Raw genomic sequence first — 24,890 nt, 5'->3', positions numbered from 1 at the left:
TGGCTGGCGCATATGTGACGGACCGAAGGGCCTCTTTCTGTGCTGTAAAACTCTATGACAGCTCGAGAAACCAACTGACGTTTGATACTTTGAGCAATCATCAGCTGAGTGTACGTTCTCTCTGCTGACTCTGAGACCTGTGCCTGCACCTTTATTTAGAGCAAAGCTCTGCGCTTGTATGTGTGGAATTAGTCCTTATTGATCTGTCAGGGTGAATAATGAGCCGGCTTGGCTTTAACCCTCTTACAAGGACGATTTAAATTAAACCCTGCCGTTTCCTTTCAGGGAGGCTGAGGTCATTTGGAAAACTCCCCTCCGCTCCAGAGAGAGCGAGAGGAAGTTCGAGCTCATAATCTGGTTGTCCTGGGGAGGGAGCAAGGGCTTCCTCAAGTGGGTGGCAGGCTGCGGGTGACTCAGCGCCAGCCCAGTTCTCAGTGCTGCGGCGCTGCCTCAATTGATGCCACTCAGTTAGTAAGGGCGGGAGGACAACAGCACATCACCCCCCGCCGAGAGCAAGGCTGAGTTGTGAGGATGGCGACAGCGCGACATTATGGGAGATCCCCTCGGGACATCGCCAATGTGATGCAGAAACTGCAAGGTAAAAAAAAAAGGACCGATCGTTACATTATGTAGCAACTGAAATAACATCCACTGTCTGAAATGTATCGAAGGTGGAGCAATGTCTGTTACACTGTGTGTCACCAATGATTGCAGAGTGTTACAAGTTGCGTGTGGACGATGCAAATTTATGTAGAGGAAGATTTTTGAATGCTGAATTACAAAGTGACTTTTGTTGAGCTTTTGGGACTTTACTGACACCCCCCTCCTTTAGAAACTGCATGTCGAGAATGGGTTACGGCTAGCTTTAGATGTATGATGATTTCTGAGGTTTTAACAGCTTTGAAAAGCTGCAGGTTTGTGATTCTGATGATAAATGACACCTCCTCGGCTGAGGTGTCTGCCTGGAGAGGCAGTTGTTTGCTGCAGTATTATTAATCTACCTCCCCAGTCAAGGACACGAGTTCCAGCTCCGCTGTCCCCACGGGTTCAGGAGGTACTTCCACCTCACCTTAATTTCTGCTTATCACGGATGCCATTGAACGGTTGGACTCTGGGAGAATTTTGCTCTCTCTCCTCTCTCTCTCTCTGAGTGTTTACCCTTGTTTCCAAGGGACCCGGGTTCAGTTCATTCAGGCACAGAGTCGCCTCGCACTAAAAAACATTTGCTGCTGGGAAATCCGAAATGAAAGCAAAAAGTGCAGGGGAAACAGTGTCTGTGGGGAGAGAAACTAGGATAACCTTATCGGTCCTGGGGGGGGGGGGGGGGGCAGGACGAGAAATTCCGAAGGACTGTCTTGACCCAGTTTGTCAGAACAGAAAATGTGCTAGGTACAGGACGGTGGGGCAAGGGCAGGGCATCGGGATTAGTTTTGGATGGTGCAGTGTTATCATTCAGAAAGCCAGGTGAAGATGGAACTGGAGCCAATCTACGCACATTTTAATTATAGGTCCTCATTTACAGAGGTGCCCAATACAAACAGACAACCTACTCACACAACAATCCTATTTTCAGTCTGCTCCTCTTTACAGGAGCACTAGTGAATCCCCGCTTAGTGCCCACAACCTGAATAGGTTCTGCACTGTAGGGATTCTTACAAGGGGTACCAGGAGAGAGCAGGGCAGTGAGAATAGTAGATAGCCACTGAAAGAGGGTGGGGCAAGTTAAAGTGGTTTTGGAATGACTCCAGACTATGGGGAGAGAGTGGAGCAGTGAGAGTAGTTTTGCATTGATTCAGGACTATGGAGAGAGATTGGGACAATGCAAGTGGTTCCGGATTGATTCGGGACTATGGGGAGACAGTGGGAAAGTGAGAGTAGTTTGGATTGATTCAGGAAAATGGGGAGAGTGTGCAGCAGTGAGAGTAGTTTTTCCATTGATTCAGGACTGTGGAGAGGGAGTGGGCCAGTGAGCAATTTTTTAAAAAAATAAAATGTTTTTTATTGAGTTTTCATATTTTATATCCAACAAATTATCAGGACTATGGGGAGAGTGGAGCAGTGAGAGTATTTTGGGATTAATTCAGGGATTATGGGGAGAGAGTGGAGCAGTGAGAGTAATTTCAGATTCATTCGGGACTGTGTGGAGAGTGGGGAAGTGAGAGTAGTTTGTGGATTGATTCGGGTTGGGGAGAGAGTGGAATTTTATGATTAGTATTTGGATTCATTTGGGGCTATGGGGAGAGAGTGGGAGAGTGAGAGCAGTTTTGGATTGGTTGAGGACAGGGAAGAGAGTTGGGCATAGAGAGTAGGACCAAACTATGTTCAGTTTTGATTTGTGTTTAAGGAAGCTTTCTGTAGGAAACTCAGTGGTAGTTTTAAGAGATTTATATTTGTATTGGTATACATTCGAAAAAAGGTGTATTTTTAGTTTGTTTAATTTAATATTTCTGTCCCAAAGAGTAAAACCTATGGTTCGATTCGTGCTGGATAAAGGTGTTTGTACGTGAGGGGGTTGGTTTCAATTCCAGCTGTGATTTTATTGTGCTGAGAGAGGGTTATGATGTGAAGAATAAATAAACCAGCAGTGGTTGCTCAGCAACTGAGGCCTTGTAAGGTCGAGACGATTTTAAGTTCTAGTTTAGCTGAATTTGATTGCAGTTGGAGATATGCAGTGAGAGAGAAGGCAGCTTTCACAGCTCTGCTCAATAGTTGGTTTTAGAAGGCTAAGGAGGGAACGTTTCTCTCGCCCTTGCCAGAAGAAAAGTCATACTATGGAATAATAGTTAAGAAAACCGAAGCCAGGCAGCACGGTGGCGCAGTGGGTTCGCACTGCTGCCTCATGGCGCCGAGGTCCCAGGTTCGATCCCAGCTGTGGGTCACTGTCTGTGTGGAGTTTGCACATTCTCCCTGTGTTTGCGTGGGTCTCACCCCCACAACCCAAAGATGTGCAGGGTAGGTGGATTGGCTACGCTAAATTGCCCCATAATTGGAAAAAATGAATTGGGTCCTCTACATTAAAAAAAAAGAAAACTGAAGCCAGGGGCAGTATGGTGGCGCAGTGGTTAGCACTGCTGCCTCACGGTGCAGAGGTCCCAGTTTCGAGCCCGGTTCTGGGTCACTGTCCGTGTGGAGTTTGCACATTCTCCCCGTGTAGGCGTGGATTTCGCCCCTATAACCTAAAGATGTGCAGGGTGGGTGGATTGGCCATGCTAAATTGCCCCTTAATTGGAAAAATGAATTGGGTAAAAAGAAGAAAAGAAAAAAAAATTCAAAGGAGAAAAAGAAAACCGAAGCCAGAGTCCTAAAACCTAAAGTCCAGCTAGTTAAGGAACTAAAGAAATGAAATAAATTACCTAGAAGCCTGGAGTTAATGGAACAGAGGAAACTGGGAAGCAGAACCTGGCAGCACGGTAGCACAAGTGGTTAGCACTGTGGCTTCACAGCGCCAGGGTCCCAGGTTCGATTCCCCGCTGGGTCACTGTCTGTGCGGAGTCTGCATGTTCTCCCCCTGTGTGCGTGGGTTTCTTCCGGGTACTCCAGTTACCTCCCACAGTCCAAAGACGTGCAGGTTAGGTGGATTGGCCACGATAAATTGCCCTTAGTGACCAAAAAGGTTAGGAGGGGTTGTTGGGTTACAGGGATAGGTTGGAAGTGAGGGCTTAAGTGGGTCAGTGCAGACTCGATGGGCTGAATGGCCTCCTTCTGCACTGTATGTTCTATATACTAGAATGAACTGCTGTTCAGTAAAGTCACAGAAAGCCGAAATGGCATTGGATCATGAAAGGCCAGAAAGATATATGCTGTTGTGCTAAGTTTTGTGAGAAATGACGACAGTTTGGGAAATATTATTTGAAATAATTGTGGAAGTCAGTGACTGGACCTCGGACTTTATGCAAAAGCCTTTAAGACAAAGTAAATCCTCCAGGGGGTGGTATAAATACTGGACTGGATTCGCTGTTAAAAATGAAGTGGAAGCTTTGTTTCAAAGTGTCAGAAAAACCTGTTCTGGATTTTGGAATGTAAACCACTGAGGGAAAGCATAGTCGAAAAGAAAATTCGGAAGTATGACTTTTGAAAGTGGAATTTAAAATCACTTGTGTAGAAGCCAGAGTTCAGTGAGACCAGGTGGCTCACGGTATAAGAATCATCGAGGGGGATTTTAAGGAGAAATCCACAGACATACACTTGTGTTCAGAGGGGAGTGTGTCTTACCACATCATCTTGTGTGCTTAACAAGGACTTTGTGGGTTGATGAGGCCGTTGTAGCTTAAGATGTACTTGGTAATCTGCATTGATCTTAAAATCTGTGTGTAATTGTTAAGCTAATAGGGGAGTAAAGGTGTATTGTATCGTTATCCAATTTTTTCATGGTTTAATAATTTGTTTTTAATTGTTGCCAAAACTAATTAGCGGTCCGGTGACTCTTCCTCCGTGTTTTATAAATAAAGTAAAAGTTATGGCCTTTTGAGCCAGGGTTCGATTTTTGGGATCTTCCCCTCCAGTTATAACATTAACTGGGATCATAACACTCTACACTTTTTTTCTGAACAATCTGACTCACCTTCTCGTCTCCTCTATCTTCTGAAGGAAGTCTCTTTGTTTGGGTATATTTTTACAACTGTCAATATTTGGTACCTCAGCCAGCTGCTACCGTTAGTGCACACTTGGTTAGTGCGCAATACAGGACCACAGAGGTTAGTGAGCTGGTATAATGCATTACAACAGGACCTAGTCCTATTTTCACCCATTAGGTGTGCATTCAAACACTAACAACCGACATACACTCGCACTTGACGCAGACCCGCACCTGACGCAGACTTGCACATGATGCACACTCAGATCCGATGCACACTCGATCCCGATGCACATTTACCCCTGACGAACACTCACCTCTAACTCACACACACGTGATGCGCATCACACATAGCACGCACTCACAATGAACATTCACATCCAACATGTGCTCACACCTGACATACACCTACACCCGGCAGGCATGGCTGAAATGGCTGACTGCACTGGACACTGCAAATGCTGTGAGCCGCTGAGCCGTGGCAATATTCCGGCATTAGTACTGAATTTAGAATTTAGAATTTAGAACAGTACAGCACAGAACAGGCCCTTCGGCCCTCGATGTTGTGCCGAGCAATGATCACCCTACTCAAACTCACGTATCCACCCTATACCCGTAACCCAAAAACTCCCCCTTAACCTTACTTTTTAGGACACTACGGGCAATTTAGCATGGCCAATCCACCTAACCCGCACATCTTTGGACTGTGGGAGGAAACCGGAGCATCCGGAGGAAACCCACGCACACACGGGGAGGACGTGCAGACTCCGCAGAGACAGTGACCCAGCCGGGAACCGAACCTGGGACCCTGGAGCTGTGAAGCATTGATGCTAACCACTATGCTACCATGCTGCCCACTTGTGAAGACTTGCTGAAGACCTGTGCTCCAGAACATGCTGCTCCCCTAGCCAAGCTGCTCCAGTACAGCTGCAACACTGGCACCTGCCTGGCAATGTGGAAAGTTGCGCAGGTATGTTCTGTACCCAAAAAGCAGGACAAATCCAACCCGGCCAGTTACTGCCCTATCAGTCTACTCTCCATCAGCAATAAAGCAATGGAAGGGGTCATCAACAACGCTATCAAGCAGCACTTGCTTAGCAATTTGCTGCTCACTGACACCAGGGTCACTCAGCTCCTGACCCATTACAGCTTTGGTTCAAACATGGACAAAACATGGACAAATCTTTTCTTTAATAAATTTAGAGTACCCAAGTATTTCTTTTTCCCAATTAAGGGGCAATTTAGCGTGGCCAATCCACCTAACCTGCACATCTTTGGGCTGTGAGGGTGAAACCCACGCAAACACGGGGAGAATGTGCAAACTCCACACAGACAGACCCAGAGCCTGGATCAAATCTGGGACCCTGGCACTGTGAGGCAGCAGTGCTAACCAGTGCACCATCGTGCCACCGTAAAACACGGACAAACCTGGACAAATTCCTGAGGTGAGAGTGAGTGCCCTTGACATAAAGGCAGCTTTTGACGAAATGTGAAATCAAGGTGCTCTAGCAAAACTGGAGTTAAGGGGAATTGGGAGCAAACGCTCCATTGGTTGGAGTCATACCTGGCTGTGGTGATTGGAGGTCGATCATCTCAGTTCAAGGACAACACTGCAGGAGTTCCTCAGGCTAGTTTCCTAGGCCCAAGCATTTTCAGCTGCTTCTTCAATAACTTTCTTTCCATTATGAAATCAGAAATGGGAATGTTCGCTAATGATTGTATGATGTTCAGCACCATTCATGGCTCTTAGATACTGAAGCAGTCCATGTCCAAATGCAGCAAGATCTGGACAATATCAAGGCATGGGCTGACAAGTGGCAAGTAACATTCGCAGCACAAAAGTGCCAGGCAATGACCATCTCCTACAAGAGAGGATCTAACCATTGCCCCTTGACATTCAATGGCATTACCATCGCTGAATCCCCCAGAATCAATCAACATCCTGGCAGTTACCATTGATCAGAAACGGAACAGGACCAGCCATATTAATATTGTGAGCAGGTCAAAGGCTCGGAATCCTATTGCGAGTAACTCACCTCCTGATCCCTCAAAGCCTGTCCACCGTCTACAAGGCACAAGTCAGAAGTGTAATGCAATACTGTCCACTTGCCTGGGTGAGTGCAGCTCCAACAACACTCAAGAAGCTCGACACCATCCAGGACAAAGTAGCCCGCTTGATTGCTGCCACTTCTACAATCATTTACTCCTTCCACCGCCGACGCATAGTAGCAGCCATGTGTACCATCTACAAGATGCACTGCTGAAACACACCAAAGCTCCTTAGATAACATCTTCCAGACCCACGATCACTATCATTTGGAAGTACATGAGCAGCAGATACCTGGGAACCTCACCACCTGGAGGTTCCCCTCCAAGTCACTCACCATCCTGACTTGGAAATATATCACCGTTCCTTCACTGTCACTGGGGCAAAATCCTGGAGCTCCCTCCCTAACAGCACTGTGGAAGTACCTATGCCACATGGATTATAGTGGTTCAAGAAGGCAACTCACCACCAATTTCTAGAGGGTATCTAGGGATGGGCAATAAATGCTGGTCTAATCAATGACAGCCACATTCCGTAAATCCAATAAAAAACACATCCAACACACACTCACACCCAGCACACTCAACCGACACACACTCATGCTTGACACCCACTCATACCGACACAAACTCACACCTGACACACACTCGCACTTAACACCTACACACCTGAAACACACTGACACCCAACACATATTTGCATCTGACACTCAGACCCGACACCCACTTACACCTGATACACACTCACACCCGACACACACTCACTCCCGACACACACTCACACTCAAAGCACAATCACACCCGAAACACACACTCACAATTGACACACACACACTCACAACTGACACATACACATACCCAACAAAGATCCAGTGCACACACAGATACATCCAATACACATGTGTCCACCCAACACACACCACAATGTGTAGATACACTAAACATCAACACATACATGCATTTAACATATACTGCATTTGCACACACACAATAATGACAGTCAATTCCGGCGCTCCTTAACCTCACATTAAATGTGATTTACGCATTGCTCCTGCCGAAACAGCTGACTCAACCAATTCCAAGGTTTGAAGGGCATCGTGTTTGGCTCTCTGTGGAGCCAGACTGCCACTCTAAAGGCTCCATATGCTATCACACAATGCTTAAGACTCTGCGTCCTCACCCCCACAACCCAAAAAAGAGCAGGTTAGGTGGAGTGGCCACGCTAAATTGCCCATAATTGAGAATAAATAATTGGGTACTCTAAAGTTACTTTTTATAAACTGTCCTTACACATTTTTTAAAAAGTATTTTTATTCCACAAATTTTCAATGTTTTTACAATTTACAACAAATCCCCTAACCCACTAAAGCCCCTCCCCATCCCTCCCTCAGCAGTCAATGGTAACCAACTCCCCAAAATGGGAAATAAACAAACCCCAATAATTGTAGAACCCATCACTCGCCCCACTTAGAATAAATTTTACTTTTTCCAGGGCCAAAAACTCCAGCAGATCCCCCTGCCATGTTGAGGCACAGAGTGTAGAAGCTGACCTCCACCCCAACATGACCCGCCTGCGAGCGATCAGCGACGCAAAGGCTAAAACATCCCCCCCCCCCCACTTCAGCCTGCAGCTCCGGCAGGTCTGACACCCCGAATGTGGCTTCGAGGGCACTGAGCTCTACATTCACATGTAAAACCCCAAAACGGTGCTGAACCTATCTAGTTTCGGGCAGAACCAAAACATATGCACATGGCTCATAGGGCCCCTCCCACATCGCTCACAGACATCCTTCACTCCTTCAAACAGCCAGCTCATCTAGAATTTGTGAGGTGTTCCTTGTACACTACCTTCAGCTGTAGCAGCCCCAGCCTCGCGCATGAAGTCGAGACATTTACCCTCCACAGCACCGCACACCACAATCCCTCCTCCAGCATCACCCCCAGCTTTACCCCCTCCCCACTCCGCCTTAACCCCCTCCATGAACATCACATCCTCTGTGTCCTTACACATTTAATTCTACTTTTATCAATATTTGACGCAGTGTACCACTAATTCTCAAATCTTCCACTCCGTAATTAAGATTCCGCCCTCCCTCGTGTTGTCAACATGACGAATAAGTGTCATGCTTTGAGGGCGGACGTGCATAGTATAGATCTCACCCTGCTACACCAGGCGATCTAAAAGGGGAAGTTTTGCAATCTCACAATGGCACGCACTCCCCTCTCTCCACCTCTTTTTGTTGTTGCTTTGTAGTTAAAGAAGTTGTTCACACTGGGCAACAGTTTGACAGCACAACCTCAGCCAAGTTGCCAATTCTTAGCTGGGAGGGTTGTGGACGGCAAGCTATTTGACTGTATGGGGTATCACCCTTTGAGCTAGACTTATTTATCTTTGGCACTGTCCACTTTCCAGTTTGGATCCCTGACTCAGGGTCATGGTTACATGGCCGGACAATTCTCCATACTTCCTCTCTCTCCAGCCCCGGAATTGGGTGAGCAGCTACCGAAATTTGGCTTATATAGGAACCCCAGCTTTGGGATCCCCTCTGGCTCATAACTACACTGGGCAAGGGCAGCACGGTGGCCTAGTGGTTAGCATAACCGCCTCACGGCGCTGAGGTCCCAGGTTCGATCCCGGCTCTGGGTCACTGTCCGTGTGGAGTTTGCACATTCTCCCCGTGTCTGCGTGGGTTTCGCCCCCACAACCCAAAAATGTGCAGAGTAGGTGGATTGGCCATGCTAAATTGCCCCTTAATTGGAAAAAATAATTGGGTAATCTAAATTTATAAAAAAAAAACTACACTGGGCAATATATTTTCCCACTTCAGTCCCTGGAGGAAGTATGTGTGTTTGCGTGTGTGGGGCGGTGGGTGTGTCTTTGTGTGCATGGCATGTGTGTGGATGAGTGGTGTGTGTGTGTTTTGTGTGTGTATGGGGAGGGCGGCATGTGTTCCTTTGTGTGTGTGTGTGGCATGTGTGTGTATGTGTGAGAGTGGTGTATGTGTTTGTATGTGGCAGGTATGTGTGGGTACATGTGTATGCGGCTTGTAAGTGCGTGGGGGGTGGGTATGTGTGTGTGGTGTATGTGTGTGGGGGGGGGTGGCATGTGTGTCTATGTGTGGGGGATGTGTGTGTGTTTGTGTGTGTGATGGGTAGTTGTGCCTGTGGCAGATATGTGTGTGTGGCAATTGTGAGTGTGTTTGTGGGACAGATGTGTGTGTGGGGCAGGTGTACGTGTGTGTGGCGGGTGTGTGGGTGTGTGTGTGTGTGTGGCGGGTGTGTGTGTGTGTGTGTGTGGGGTGGATATGTGTGTGTGGCAGGCATGTATGTGTGTGTTTGTTAAGCCTGGCTATAACCCCTCCCAGTTTTATCAAATTTTAAATGAGATGTTCGCAAGGTTGAGGAACAATGCTCTTCAATTCCAAGAACCTTTTGAGACAAAGTTTAACCTCAGCTGGCAACTGCAGAATCCACCAGCAATGATCATTTCTGTACTTGTCAGTGTCCCATCAGAATCAGGGATGTTACCACTCTCTGTGACCGTCCTCTTCAAGCACACGAGGATTTGAATATAAAACTCAAGAGTAATGGCCACAGGAATTTGTACAACTCCCACTCCCCGACCTTAAAAGATAAGTCAGTGCAAGTTTGAAATGACCCCCTGCCTCCTTCCTCCCAGCTGTGCCAAGGACCCAACCTTTGTCACCACTCCCCGGTCCCATTCATGTTATACCTATCTGGACACCAATCCCATATCTGTGCAGCTTGTTAAAGCAACTCATCGCACAGCTGAATCCTTGAGATAGGTGCAGGTGCCCAGATTTGCAGAAGTAGTTCTGTGCTGTGGCTATGATTCAACCATTACTCAACATCCAGTTTATCAGTTGCTTGTTCCTTCTTCTTTTGAGATGAATAGTTGAATAGTTTATTGAGCTCTTTGGTAAGAGGCTTTCCCTGCCCTCATCTACTCCACATGGCTCATTAAGGGCCACTAAAGGCCGGTAACTATAGGCCGGTGAGCCTAACGTCTGTGGTGGGTAAAGTCTTGGAGAGGATTATAAAAGATACGATTTATAATCATCTAGATAGGAATAATATGATTAGGAATAGTCAGCATGGTTTTGTGAAGGGTAGGTCATGCCTCACAAACCTTATCGAGTTCTTTGAGAAGGTGACTGAATAGGTAGACGAGGGTAGAGCAGTTGATGTGGTGTATATGGATTTCAGTAAAGCGTTTGATAAGGTTCCCCACGGACGGCTATTGCAGAAAATACGGAGGCTGGGGATTGAGGGTGATTTAGAGATGTGGATCAGAAATTGGCTAGTTGAAAGAAGACAGAGAGTGGTAGTTGATGGGAAATGTTCAGAATGGAGTTCAGTTACGAGTGGCGTACCACAAGGATCTGTTCTGGGGCCGTTGCTGTTTGTCATTTTTATAAATGACCTAGAGGAGGGCGCAGAAGGATGGGTGAGTAAATTTGCAGACGACACTAAAGTGGGTGGAGTTGTAGACAGTGCGGAAGGATGTTGCAGGTTACAGAGGGACATAGATAAGCTGCAGAGCTGGGCTGAGAGGTGGCAAATGGAGTTTAATGTGGAGAAGTGTGAGGTGATTCACTTTGGAAAGAATAACAGAAATGCGGAATATTTGGCTAATGGTAAAATTCTTGGTAGTGTGGATGAGCAGAGGGATCTCGGTGTCCATGTACATAGATCCCTGAAAGTTGCCACCCAGGTTGATAGGGTTGTGAAGAAGGCCTATGGTGTGTTGGCCTTTATTGGTAGAGGGATTGAGTTCCGGAGCCATGAGGTCATGTTGCAGTTGTACAAAACTCTAGTACGGCCGCATTTGGAGTATTGCGTACAGTTCTGGTCGCCTCATTATAGGAAGGACGTGGAAGCTTTGGAACGGGTGCAGAGGAGATTTACCAGGATGTTGCCTGGTATGGAGGGAAAATCTTATGAGGAAAGGCTGATGGACTTGAGGTTGTTTTCGTTAGATAGAAGAAGGTTAAGAGGTGACTTAATAGAGGCATACAAAATGATCAGAGGGTTAGATAGGGTGGACAGCGAGAGCCTTCTCCCGCGGATGGGGGTGGCTAGCACGAGGGGACATAGCCTTAAATTGAGGGGTAATAGATATAGGACAGAGGTCAGAGGTGGGTTTTTTACGCAAAGAGTGGTGAGGCCGTGGAATGCCCTACCTGCAACAGTAGTGAACTCGCCAACATTGAGGGCATTTAAAAGTTTATTGGATAAGCATATGGATGATAAGGGCATAGTGTAGGTTAGATGGCCTTTAGTTTTTTTTTCCATGTCGGTGCAACATCGAGGGCCGAAGGGCCTGTACTGCGCTGTATCGTTCTATGTTCTATGTTCTAAAGGAGGCAGAGTGGGGATTTTCCAATTGGCTTCCAGATACCTGCAGGCAGTGGGGACCAGTTTAACTGTGGGTGACCTTCAGATGGTAGGCCAGGGGCCCAGCAATCCAGGCAGGCCTCAAGACCTTCCCTGGGCTGCTGCCTGCCTGTGTGCTCCCAGACCACCCTGTAGAGAGGCTTCTTGCCCCTATCGCCCCTACCCACATCCCCAAACCCCCACCCCTTCCACCTCTCCCGCAGCAATGGCCTGCCATTTTATAATTTAAATTTAAATAAGCTGGAGGGAAGCCATTTTGAAGCCTCCTCGCTCTTACTTATTTTCCTTTGCAGCCTGCTGCTCCTTTCATGATCGGAGGTCTCTGATTGGTGCTTTGGGTTCACGGGCCTGCCCACCATCCATAATTGGGCAGCTAACCGGCCCTTGGCCATTCATCAGCCGTTATGAGGAAAACCGCTTTGAGTGACTGTTTCCCGCATGGTGCAGGCTTCCGGCCCCCGTTAGAGCTTGATAGCAGGGTGCAGAAGCCCACAGGGAATATCCTGCCCGAGATGTCAACATGGATTGGGGAATAGCTAGAAAACAAAGAACAGAAGGAAATGCAGGTGTTGTTTGGCAGGCCCTAGCTCCTGGCATTCCCAAGGGATCTCTCTGTTCTCTGTAAACGTAAGTGATCTTAACAGACAGGTGAATGACAGTGGGAGTAGCTTGTGGCCTATCCTAGGAAGAATAAGTAAGAGATGAAAAGGTACAACGTAGGAATAACTAAGAGTATCAGGCCACAGTTGTGATTCTCAATACCCAGTGTAAGACCTGCAAATCAATGGCAGTGTTTACTAAAGCAGAGGTTAACAAGGATCTAATGGAAGTGTTCAAAATTTAGAGACAATTTGAAAAGATAACTAGTCACAGATTGTTTCCATGGGAATACTGGAACTGGTTTGGCCCATTTAATCCTTTGCTCATCTCCTGCCATTCAGTGAGGTCATGGCTGGTTGACGAATTGCAAGGGTCACAGACTTGGGTCCATCGCTAGGTAAATGGAAGGATGAGTTCAGTAGGTCCTCTTCAAGTCAACTATCCATGTAGGAGCAACATCATCGAGTGGCACGGTGGCACAATGGATAGCGCTGCTGCCTCACAGTGCCGGGGACCCGGGTTTAAGTCCAGCCTTAGGTAACTGTCTGTATGGAGTTTGTACGTCCTCCCTATGTCTGTGTGGGTTTCCACCGGGTGCTCCAGTTTCTTCCGCAGTCCAAAGCTGTGCAGGTTAGGTGGATTGGCCTTGCTAATTTGTCCCTTAGTGTCCAAAAGATGTGCGGGTTAGGTGGGGTTTCAGGGATGGGGTGGGGGAATGAGCCGAGGTCAGGTGCTTTTTCAGAAGGTTGGCGCAGACTCGATGGTCCGAATGGCCTCCATCTGCACTGGATGGGTTCTCTGATTCTACAATCACCACCGCTCAGAATGCAGTGGCTTAGGAAAATGATAGGAAACCGTAATAAGAGATCTTGCTAATGACAGCTTAGAAAGGCATTGGCCAATTGGAGAGTCAGCATGGATTTGTAAACAGTGGAGTCATAGTTAACTAATTTAAATAAACTTCCCAAACGAGTACAGACGAGAGGAGTGTAATGGATTTGATGTATTTGCTGTTCGAAAACACTTAATTAATTGCCACCAAAGAGCTTTGTGGCAACAAGCTCGGTCTGCATATCAAAGATAGGGGCCTTGATTTTTCATCCCATCTGGTGGTTCGGGCACTAAAAGTTGCCCATTCCGCCCCTTGGAGGTGGGAAGATCCACCGCTGTCTTCTCAAAATGATGAGGAGGGGGCAATAGATGCTTACTGTGCCACCGGTACCCACATCCCAGGAATGAATTAAAGAAAAAACAAACAGCCCTTGAAGTATGGAACACATTACTCTAATTAGCAATTGAAATAGGAGCAATCACTCTGAGAGGGTTAGGTATAGACATATATATTTTTTATAAATTTAGAGCACCTCATTCTTTCTTTCCAATTAAAGGGAAATTTAACATGGGAAATCCATCTACCCTGCGCACCTTTGGGTTGTGGGGTGAGACCCACGCAGACACGGGAAGACTGTAGAAACTTCACACGGGTTACGTATATACTTAAGGAGGAAAATTGTTAAATGATATAGGGATAGAGAAAGAAATGGGATTAGAACAGAAACTTTATATTGAGCCAACAGGCTGGATAGGTAGGGAGTAGTAATAGGAACAGAGGAACATAGAACTGAAGAGCAGCAGTAAGCCATTCAGCCCTTCGGGTGGCCCCGTCTTCAATAAGGCCATCTTTTTCAAACAAAATTTAGAGTACCAATTATTTTTTTTTCCAATTAAGGGGGAGTTTAGCATAGCCAGTCCACCTAACCAGCACATCTTTGGGTTGTGGGGGTGAAACCCACGCAGACACGGGGAAATAAGGCCGTGTTGATCAGATTGTGATCAACTCCACTTTGCTGTCTGCCCCCGCCCCATAACCCTTGTCTATCAAAAACCTATCTAACTCAGCCTTGTATAAATTCATTGATCAGCCTCCACTGCTCTCTGAGGAAGAGAATCCCACAGACGCATGACCCTTTGAGAGAAAGATATTCTCCGAATTGGTGGAGCTAGGCAGATACAAGATTGAAATATAGAAACGTAGCAAATAGATGCAGGAATAGGCCATTTGGCCCTTCAAGCCTGCACCACCATTCAATATGATCATGGCAGATCATGCAAATTCAGTATCCCACTCCCGCTTTCTCTCCATACCCCTTAATCTCTTTAGCCACAAGGGCCACATCCAGCTCCCTTGACAATATATCCAACGAACTTATCCAACAGCTTTCTGTGGTAGAGAATTCCACAAGTTAAAAGTCTCTGAGAGAAGAAGTTCTTCCTCATCTCAGTCCTGAATGGCTTACCCCTTATTCTTAGGCTGTGACCCTTAGTTCTGGATGTCCCCAACATCGGGAAAATTCTTCCCGCATCTAGCCTTTCCAGTCCCATCAGGATTTTATATGTTTCTATGAGATCCCCTCTCATTCTTCTAAACTTCAGAGTACAAGCCCAGTCCATTCAGTCTTTCTTCATATGTCAGTCCTGCCATCCTGGGAATTAGTCTGGTGAACCTTTGCTGGACACCCTCAATAGCAAGAATGTCCTTCTTCAAACTAGGAAACCAAAGCTATACACAATACTCAAGGCGTGGCCTCACCAAGGGCCTGTACAAATTCAGCAAGAAATCCAAGGGCCTGTACAAATGCAGCAAGAAATCCAAGGCCCTGTACAAATGCAGCAAGAAATCCAAGGGCCTATACAAATGCAGCAAGAAATCCAAGGGCCTGTACAAATGCAGCAAGAAATCCAAGGCCCTGTACAAATGCAGCAAGAAATCCAAGGGCCTATACAAATGCAGCAAGAAATCCAAGGGCCTGTACAAATGCAGCAAGAAATCCAAGAACCTGTACAAATGCAGCAAGAAATCCAAGGGCCTGTATAAATGCAGCAAGAAATCCCTACTCCTATACTCAAATCCTCTCGCTATGAAGGCCAGCATATCATTGGCTATCCTCACCGCCTGCTGTATGTGCAAGCCAACCTTTAGCTACTGTTCCACCATGACACCCAGGTCTTGTTGCACTTCCCCTTTTCTTAAACTGCCACCATTCAGATAATAATCTGCCTTCCTGTTTTTGACACCAAAGTGGAAAACCTCACATTTATCCACATTATATTGCATTTGCCAAGTATTTGCCCACTCAGCCAGCCTGTCCAAGTCACCCTGCAGCCTTTTTGCATCCTCCTCACAGCACACTCTGCCACCCAGTCGATTTGCATACTTGGCTTCTTCTTTTGCTTCTATGGAGTCAGGACTAATTTGGAGCAAAAATAGTTGCAAACACTTAACCGAGGGTTGAAATCTGACGAGAGGAGAGTAATAGCAATTCAGGCTAAGCTGCTGATCGAACAGAAGCAGCCTAACTAACTTGTGTCTTTACTTTAACATCCTCCTTAACATGGGTGGTACGGAAGAGGAAAAGTGGACAGTTTAATGCACTCATTAATAGAACCTCAGACTATAAGATAGGTTTAATGAAGGCTTACTAATTATTCCATATCTTGGGCTCATGGATCAAATTCAAAAGATGCCTGAAGGTAGATTTTGCAAGGCCAGAACCTGGCAGTGAACAGAAAGAGGCCATTTATCTCACCATTTCTATGGTGCTTTTCTCCACAAGATTTACCCTGTCTACTTCCAATTCTCCTCAGTGCTTCAATGTTTTAAAAAAATAATTTACTGGATGTGGACATTGCTGGTTATGTCAGCATTTATTGCTCATCCCTAGTTACCCTTCAGAAGGTGGTGGTGAGCTCCTTCTTGAACCACTGCAGTCCTTGAGGTGTAGGTATACCCACAGTGCTGGTAGGGAGGGAGTTTCAGGTGTTTGCCCCAGTAACAGTGAACGAATGGCGAGATATTTCCAAGTCAGGGTGGTGAGTGATTTAGAGGGGAACCTCCAGGCTGTGGGGTTTCCAGGTATCTGCTGTTCTTGTCCGTCTAGATGATAGTGGCTGTGGGTTTGGAAGGTGCTGTCTAAGGAACCTTGGTGAGTTACTGCAGTGCATCTAATAGATGGTTACCACGGCTGCCACTGTTTGTTGGTGGTGGAGAGTTTGAATGTTTGTGGAATTGGGAAGCAATCAAGTGGACTGCTTTGTCCTGGATGGTGTCGAGCTTCTTGAGTGTTGTTGGAGCTGCACTCATCCAGGCAAGTGGAGAATATTCCATTACACTCCTGACATGTGCCTTGTAGATGGTGGACAGGCTTTGGGGGGTCAGGAGGTGAATTACTCGGTGTAGGATTCCTAACCTTTGACCTGCCCTGGTAGCCACAGTATTAATATGGCTAGTCCAGTTCAGTTTCTGATCAATAGTAGCCCCCAGGATGTTGATTATGGGGGATACGGCAATGGTAATGCCATTGAATGTCAAGGAGCGATGGTTAGATCCTCTCTTGCAGGAGGTGGTCATTACATGGCACTTGTGTGGCACGAATGAAACTTGCCAATTGTCAGCCCAAGCCTCTATATTGTCCACATCTTGCTTCATTTGGACATGGACTGCTTCATTATCTGAGGAGTCGCGAATGGTGCTGAACATTGTACAGTCATCTGCAAACATCCCCACTTCTGACCTTATGATAGAAGGGAGGTCATTAATGAAGCAGCTGAAGATGGTTGGGCCGAGGACACTACCCTGAGGAACTCCTGCAGTGATTTACATGAGCTGAGATGATTGATCTCCAACCACCACAACCATCTTCCTTTGTGCCAGGTATGACTCCAATCAGCGGAGAGTTTTCCCCGATTCCCATTGACTCCAGTTTAGTTAGGGCTCCTTGATGCCATACTCGGTCAAATGCTGCCTTGATGTCAAGGGCAGTCACTCTCACCTCACTCCTGGTATTCAGATCTTTTGTCCATGTTTCAACCAATGCTGTAATGAGGTCAGGAACTGAGTGACCCTGGCAGAACCCAAACTAGGCACATGTGAGCAGGTTATTGCTGAGTTAGTGCTGTTTGATAACGCTGTTCATGACTCCTTCCATCTCTTTGGTGATGATGTAGAGTAGACTGATAAGGCGGTAATTGGCTGGGTTGGGTTTGTCCTGTTTCTTGTGTACAGAACACACCTGGGCAATTTTCCACATTGTCGGGTAGATGACAGCGTAGCTGTTCTGGAACAGCTTGGCTAGGGGTGTGGCAAGTTCTGGAGTACAGGTCTTCAATATTATTGCCGGAATATTGTCAGAGCCCATAGTCTTTGCAGTAGGGGCAGCAGGGTAGCATGGTGGTTAGCATAAATGCTTCACAGCTCCAGGGTCCCAGGTTCGATTCCCGGCTGGGTCACTGTCTGTGTGGAGTCTGCACGTCCTCCCCCTGTGTGCGTGGGTTTCCTCCGGGTGCTCCGGTTTCCTCCCACAGTCCAAAGATGTGCGGGTTAGGTGGATTGGCCATGCTAAATTGCCCGTAGTGTCCTAATAAAAAATGTAAGGTTAAGGGGGGGTTGTTGGGTTACGGGTATAGGGTGGATACGTGGGTTTGAGTAGGGTGATCATGGCTCGGCGCAACATTGAGGGCCGAAGGGCCTGTTCTGTGCTGTACTGTTCTATGTTCTATGTTCTATATCCAGCGCCTTCAACCATTTCTTGATATCACATGGAGTGAATTGTATTGGCTGAAGACTGACATCTGTGATGCTGGGGACCTCCGGAGGAGACCGAGATGGATCATCCACTCGGCACTTCTGGCTGAAGATTGTTGCGAATGCCTCAGCCTTGTCTTTTGCTCATATGTGCTGGGCTCCTCCATCATTGAGGTCGGGGATATTTGTGGAGCCACCTCCTTCAGTGAGTTGTTTAATAGTCCGCCACCATGCACATCTGGATGTGGCAGGACTGCAGAGCTTAGATCGAATGCGTTTGTTGTGGAATCGCTTACCTCTGTATGGTACTTGCTGCTTATACTGTTTGGCACACAAGTAGTTCTATGTTGTAGCTTCACCAGGTTGACACCCCATTTTTCGGTATGCCTGGTGTTGCTCCTGGCATGCTCTCCTGCACTCTGCATTGAACCAGTGTTGATACCCTGGCTTTGTGGTGATGGTAGAGTGGGAATTATGCAAGGCCATGAGGATGCTGATTGTGGTTGAATACAATTCTGCTGCTGCTGATGGCCCACAGCTCCTCATAGATACCCAGTCTTGAGTTGCTAGATCTGTTTGAAGTCTATCCCATTTAGCACAGTGGTAGTGCCACACAACAATTTGAAGACGAGACTTTGTCTCCACAAGTACTGTGCAGTGCTCACTTCTACCAATACTGGCCACGGACAGATGCATCTGCAACAGGCAGGTTGGTGAGGATGAGGTCAAGTATTTTTTCCCTCTTGTTGGCTCCCTCACCACCTGCTGCAGTCCCGGTTTCTATTATCAACCCGCATGACGACCAAGGGGAAATCTTTGTCAACCTCCCGTGGGACTCATTGAGTTGTTGGTTGTCCCAAGAAGGACTGGATTGGGAGAGAGTTACAGCCGTGGCAGAATATTGTACATAGTTCAATAAACCCTTGTTCCACTACCGCTGGCTTCCTCAAGTTATTAAACCTCTTTTTCCAGCAACTATTTAATTCCATTTCAAAAGAATTCTGCTGCAATTAACTCCTGGCAGCGGATCCTACATCCTCACTATCTTAATCGGGGATATGTATGAATGATTGGGGGGGGGGTGTGGTTTGAGAGAAGAAGGTGCTAGTGAAGGGATTAAGTGGAAGTGGGAGGAAGAGCTGGGCATCGATGGGGGTGGCGGGCCTGGAGCAACATAATGTGTCTGGTCAACTCAATCTCCTCATGTGCGAGGATGAGATTCATACAGTTCAAGGTGGTACACAGGGTCCATCTGACATGGAGTCGGATGAGTGGGCTTTTCCCGTGGGTGGAGGATGCGTGGAAGAGGTGTGGGAGGTTGCCAGTGAACCATGCTCATATGTTCTGGGGGTGTGCAAAGCCGGAGAATTTCTGGGAGATATCTTTCAAGACTTTGTCTGGAATAGTGGGGGTCAGGATGACATTGTGCCCTTTGGTGGTGATTTTTTGGGGTGTTGGACTTGTCAGAGCTGTTGGAGGGGAAGGGGGCCGATGTGGTGGCCTTCGCCCTTCTGATTGCCCGGCGACGGATTTTACTGAGTTGGAGGTCAGCAGTGCCGCCGAGGGCCGCGGTGTAGTTGGGGGATCTATATGAAGAGGTCTACAAGATTATAAGGAGCAGGGATAGAGTGGATGGGCGGGCACTCTTTCCCAGGGTGTAGGGGTCAGTCACCAGGGGGCATAGGTTTAAGGTCCCTGGGGCAAAATTTAGAGGAGATGTGCAAGGCAGGTTTTTTACACAGACGTTGGTGAGAGCCTGGAACACGTTGCCAGGGGAGGTTGTGGAAGCAGATACATTAACGGCGTTCAAAAGGCATCTTGACAAACACATGAATAGCATGGGTATAGAGGGATTCGGCACAAGGAAGTGCTGAGGGTTTTGGCAAAGGTTGGTATCATGATCGGCAGGCTTGGAGGGCCAAAGGCCCAGTTCCTGTGTTGTATTGTTCTTTGTTCTTTGAACTCTTAAGGTTGGAAAAGATCAGGTTCACCCTTTGGGGGTCAGAAAAAGGAGTTTTACAAATGGTGGAGGTCATTTCTGTCTGTGTTTGAGGAGTTGTTTATCACCAAGGGGAGGTGGTGGGGGAGGAATTTGACAAACTGTGTGTAACATGTTTCTTTTTTGCTGTTCGTATTTGACTGTGTTTGGAATAAAATATATTTTTTAAAAAAGAAAAATACCTGGGGCTTGATTCTCCGTCCCGCCGGCTGGTCAATGGGGTTTCCCATTGTGGGGCAGCCCCACGCCGTTCGGGAAACCCCCAGGCTGCCGGCAAAATGGAGCATCCCGACAGCGCAGAATCCAGCCCCTGAAGTCTTTGGCCCTTGGCCGTCCAAAAATTGCAGTCACTAGGCTTATAAATGTAAACACAATTACTTTGATTAATAACAAGAAGTAAGTGGGCTGCACGGTGGCGCAGTAGTTAGCACTGTTGCCTCACGGTGCAGAGGTCCCAGGTTTGATCCCGATCCTGGGTCACTGTGGAGTTTGTACATTCTCCCCGTGTTTGCGCGGGTTTTTCTCCCACACCTCACAGATGTGCAGGGTAGGTGGATTGGCCACGCTAAATTGCCCCTTAATTGGAAAAAAATGAATTGGGTACTCTAAATTTATTTTTAAAAATAACAGAACTATAATGAAAAATGCAACAAATACAATTGATTAACTATGATCTAATTCCTAATTACCAACTTTAACTCCCCCCCCAATATGCACACACACAAGACAGACAAACACAGAGGGGAGGAGAGAGGTGAAAATAATAAGTAAAAGGGAAAAAGTGTCTTTGTTTTAGATGGTTATTTCCAGCACCTTACACCTCTTCAAACTTTGCTTTCAGTTCAAGGTTTTACTGTAGATTCATTCAGGTCTCTGTAGTTTCATAAATATGGCACTCACGGCCTTCCCGGAGAGAGAGTGAGCAGGTCATTGTCTTTGTTTGCCTGTAATGGTTTCCCTAGAGATTCATTCATTCAGGTTCTCTGCAGCTTCAGACATACAGCACTCACAGCCTTTCTGGAGAAAATACGGAGGAGAGAGAGTTAGCAGGATCTTATCTTTGTGTGTCTAGGATTCAACTGCTCCCTGAGGTCTCTGGGAACCATCCCACTGATATAGGATCCAATCCCCACTTGTTACTGGGCAGAGTATGGCTTTTTGGCCAATTCATTGACCGCCAGCCCATCAATTGAGCCGAGTCCCACCCCCTCTCTCTCTCCTGCCGAAAAGTCTGAGGTCTCCTGTTCAAACTAGCAGAGACTAGCAGAATGTTCTTTCCTATAACTTCTGAATTCCTCACTCCTCTCTGCTGCTGACTTAAAAATACAAGACCATTAATCATTCATGGATCAAAAATGATAACGGCAAAATAAAAGAAAGCGGAAATAGGGAATCAATAGGGAGGACCTTTGATCCACTCATTGGGATTTTGATTGAATTTGAGAAAGGGACTTTAGTCAGGAAACTTGAAGAATTCCCTGCACTTCATCAAATGGCATTGTGGGATCTCTGAAATCGATTTGAACTGCCAGAACAGTTTTTGCTGCAATAATTAATTTGAAGGCTGCCTTCGACATTGAGGCATTCCCTCTGCAATGCATTGGAAAGTCAGCCTAGGTTATGTGCTCAAGTCCCTGGACTTGATTCAGAAGTGAGTATGTTACTCCCTGAGCCATGGTTGACTCTGAATCTTCTTGTCCTCCTCCGCTCCCCCCACTTCCAACACAATGTAACACTTACCAACCAAAAAAATCTTTTAAAAAAAAAAATCTTTTTATTGGCTTTTCTCATATGTATAAACAGTTGTTACTTATATACATTACATTTTTCTTGCCCGCGCTAATTTCTTTATTTTACAGAGAGGTTTGTTTTGTTCTTCATTTGACTAACTGTATGCATATTTTGCTGCCCTCTCGATCAGTTTAGGACATCCCCCCCTTCCTCCTCCCCTTCCTCTTCTCTTGTGGTTTGTGGTTTACCCAACACCCCCCCCCCAACAAGATTTCTCCGAGGTGGGATAATGCAAGGGAAGCCACCCCAGTGTGGGATTTTTCCAATTTTATTCCTGCCTCCTAACCCATCTCCACAGGACCCAGCAAATGTATCCAATGGAGTCCCAAGGAAACCGTGATTGACTCAGACGTGTTCTTTGGTGGAACCCAACTCTGTCAAAAGCTGTGGCATCCAGATCCATAATTCACTCAGTCCCAGCATGGCAGAATTTAACAGATGGCAAACCATTTAATGGGCAGCAACCAATCCAAATCTGTTGCTCAATTCTGACAGAATTCCACTTGCCTTAAGTGATACCTCATGGTTCCATCAATCCAGGAAGCGGAAGCATGTTCTTTGTGCAAACTCCAAAGCAGTTTTCAAAGGCATTATTCCCACTTTGAGTTGTTATCTCCTATCTTTCAGAAACTCTGTTTTCATTCACCCAGTAACGATGCCCATCACAAATGGGCTGCATGGTAGCACCATGGTTAGCACTGTTGCTTCACAGCGCCAGGGTCCCAGTTTCGATTCCTGGCTTAGGTCACTATCTGTGCGGAGACTGCACGTTCTCCCTATGTCTGTATGGGTTCTCTCCGGGTGCTCCGGTTTCCCCCCACAAATCCCAAAATACGTGCTGTTAGGTGAACTGGACATTCTGAATTCTCCCTCTGTGTACCCGAACAGGCGCCATAGTGTGGTGACTAGGGGATTTTCACAGTAACTTCATTGCAGTGTTAATGTAATCCTACTTGTGATACTAATAAAGATTATTATTATTATATTGCTATCAACTTTCAGGAGAAGTATAGTTACTATAGGCTAGACACAGTCAAGGCTTAAAGGTTGCACTCTTCAAAAACGTCCCAGTGAGCTCAGTGTTTCCTGCAGGAATGGGAGTGAGTTATAGAATCAATGGCATTACATGCCTGAGCACGATTTAACAGGACAAGTTCTAAGTGTGCGCGAGGTTTCCCGCGAACTCCTCGACAGTTGCGTTGGGGAGCTCCTGACTGCTACCAAACGGCACGTAGTCATTGTTTTGAGCCCTTGCGAGTTCCTCTATGGGCGAGCCCAAATTTAGAATTATTTTCATCACTGGGGAGCTGAGCTTGCTGTCCAGACTGGCTCCTCAGAGATTAGGCCGCCATTTTCAAAGGGTGCCCTGATCTCAAACTGAGCTTGGGAGACCCCCCCACACACCCCACCCATGGGCAATGTCACCCCCCACAAACATGGACACTATACCACACCCGACCAAGTGAGGACTCCCTACTATGGGGCTGCTAAGCCCTCTCCCCCCTTTCGGGCCATCCCATACACCCTTTTGGGCACCCCTCCCTTTCTGGACCAGCACCCTTCAATCCCCCAACCAGCCGGAGACCCCCTCACACCCGCCCTTCACCCCCACATCCTCCATACCTCCCTCAGCCCTCCTTTCACAGACATCGCTCCCCTCAGGCCCGGACCCATGGCAGTACCCCCTCAGTACTACGCAAGGAAGTGGTGAAGGCTCTGCGGCAGCCACTGTAGCTGTCTGATTAAGAGGTGACAGCAGTACTTGCAGCTTATTGGAAGTGACTCTGTGCAAGTTCTCCACTGCTGAGATCACCCACTTCATACCAGAAGGACACATTTGGTAACAACTCCTGTATCGGTTGTTTAAAAATGGTCCATGGGCATGAACCTCACACGTAAGGGGAATGGGCAGCTGGCTATGCCAGTCTGGCAGTGCAAGGCCTCAGAATTAACCTCCTCTGATAGGAAGTGGTAAAGAGGCGGGTGAAGTGGCATGCATGTGTCGACTGGGACATGTTTATGAATGGCAGTTGGGTCAGTGTGGTTATGTATTTTCCTTCACCCTCCTGATTTTGTGTGCAGACAGAGGCAGCTGCATAGACTGGGCCAGATTTTAATCCAGAGTAAAAATGATCTCTGTAGTATCATTCTGCAAGGTGTGCTAGCTTGGCATCTTTCAAAAAACATCCCTCTCTGCCCGTTGTAAAAAGACTGGAGGTTCTGGCACTGAAGCTGCCTCTCATTCTGATACTGTTTCCAGAAATAAAGAAAGCATCGCTTAGGAAACAGAAACCGCAAACCGGAAGTGAGCAGTGTGACTCGGCAGAATGCTAGTAGTTTCATAGAATCATAGGATCCCTACAGTGCAGAAGAAGGCCATTCAGCCCATCGAGTTTGCACTGACCCTCTGAAAGAGCACTCTACCTAGGCCCACACCCCTGCCCTATTCCCGTAATCCCACCTAGACTTTGGACTCCAAGGTGCAATTTAGCATGGCCAATGGAAACCCATGCATATACGGGGTGAACATGCAAACTCCACACAGTCACCCAAGGTTGAGTTGAACCTGGGCCCCTGGCGCTGTGCCAGGGTCACTGTCCATTTGGAATTTGTACATTCTCCCCGTGTTTGCGTGGGTTTTGCCTCCACAACCCAAAGATGTGCTGGGTAGGTGGATTGGCCACGCTAAATTGCCCCTGAATTGGAAATTATGAATTGGGGTATTCTAAATTTATTTTAAAAAATATATTGGTCAGCAGACTGCTGTGCAGAAGACTGAGTGATTGCTGCCAGCTAAGTGTTGCAGGACCTCAGGAGAGTATTGAACGTTTACAGCGCTGGTTCCCCATCCTTAGCACCACCTCCTCTACAACTTTGTGCAG

The 24,890-nt window shown here is 47.0% G+C and overlaps 1 protein-coding gene across 1 annotated transcript in view; it reads left to right on the top strand.

The window, feature by feature from the left end:
• The first annotated feature begins 362 nt into the window (after positions 1-362).
• The window catches only part of syne1b (spectrin repeat containing, nuclear envelope 1b), a 667,652-nt gene continuing 643,124 nt past the window's right edge, over positions 363-24,890 (top strand). The window contains exon 1 of the mRNA XM_038805568.1: positions 363-598. Within this exon, the coding sequence (XP_038661496.1) occupies positions 532-598 (67 nt within the window). The 5' untranslated portion in view covers positions 363-531. The remainder of the gene's footprint in view (positions 599-24,890) is intronic.

The sequence above is a fragment of the Scyliorhinus canicula genome, chromosome 1 (assembly GCF_902713615.1).
Source record: "Scyliorhinus canicula chromosome 1, sScyCan1.1, whole genome shotgun sequence".
NCBI lineage: Eukaryota > Metazoa > Chordata > Chondrichthyes > Carcharhiniformes > Scyliorhinidae > Scyliorhinus > Scyliorhinus canicula.
Note: the sequence above shows the minus strand (reverse complement) of the source record. Positions and strands in the feature narration are given on the sequence as shown.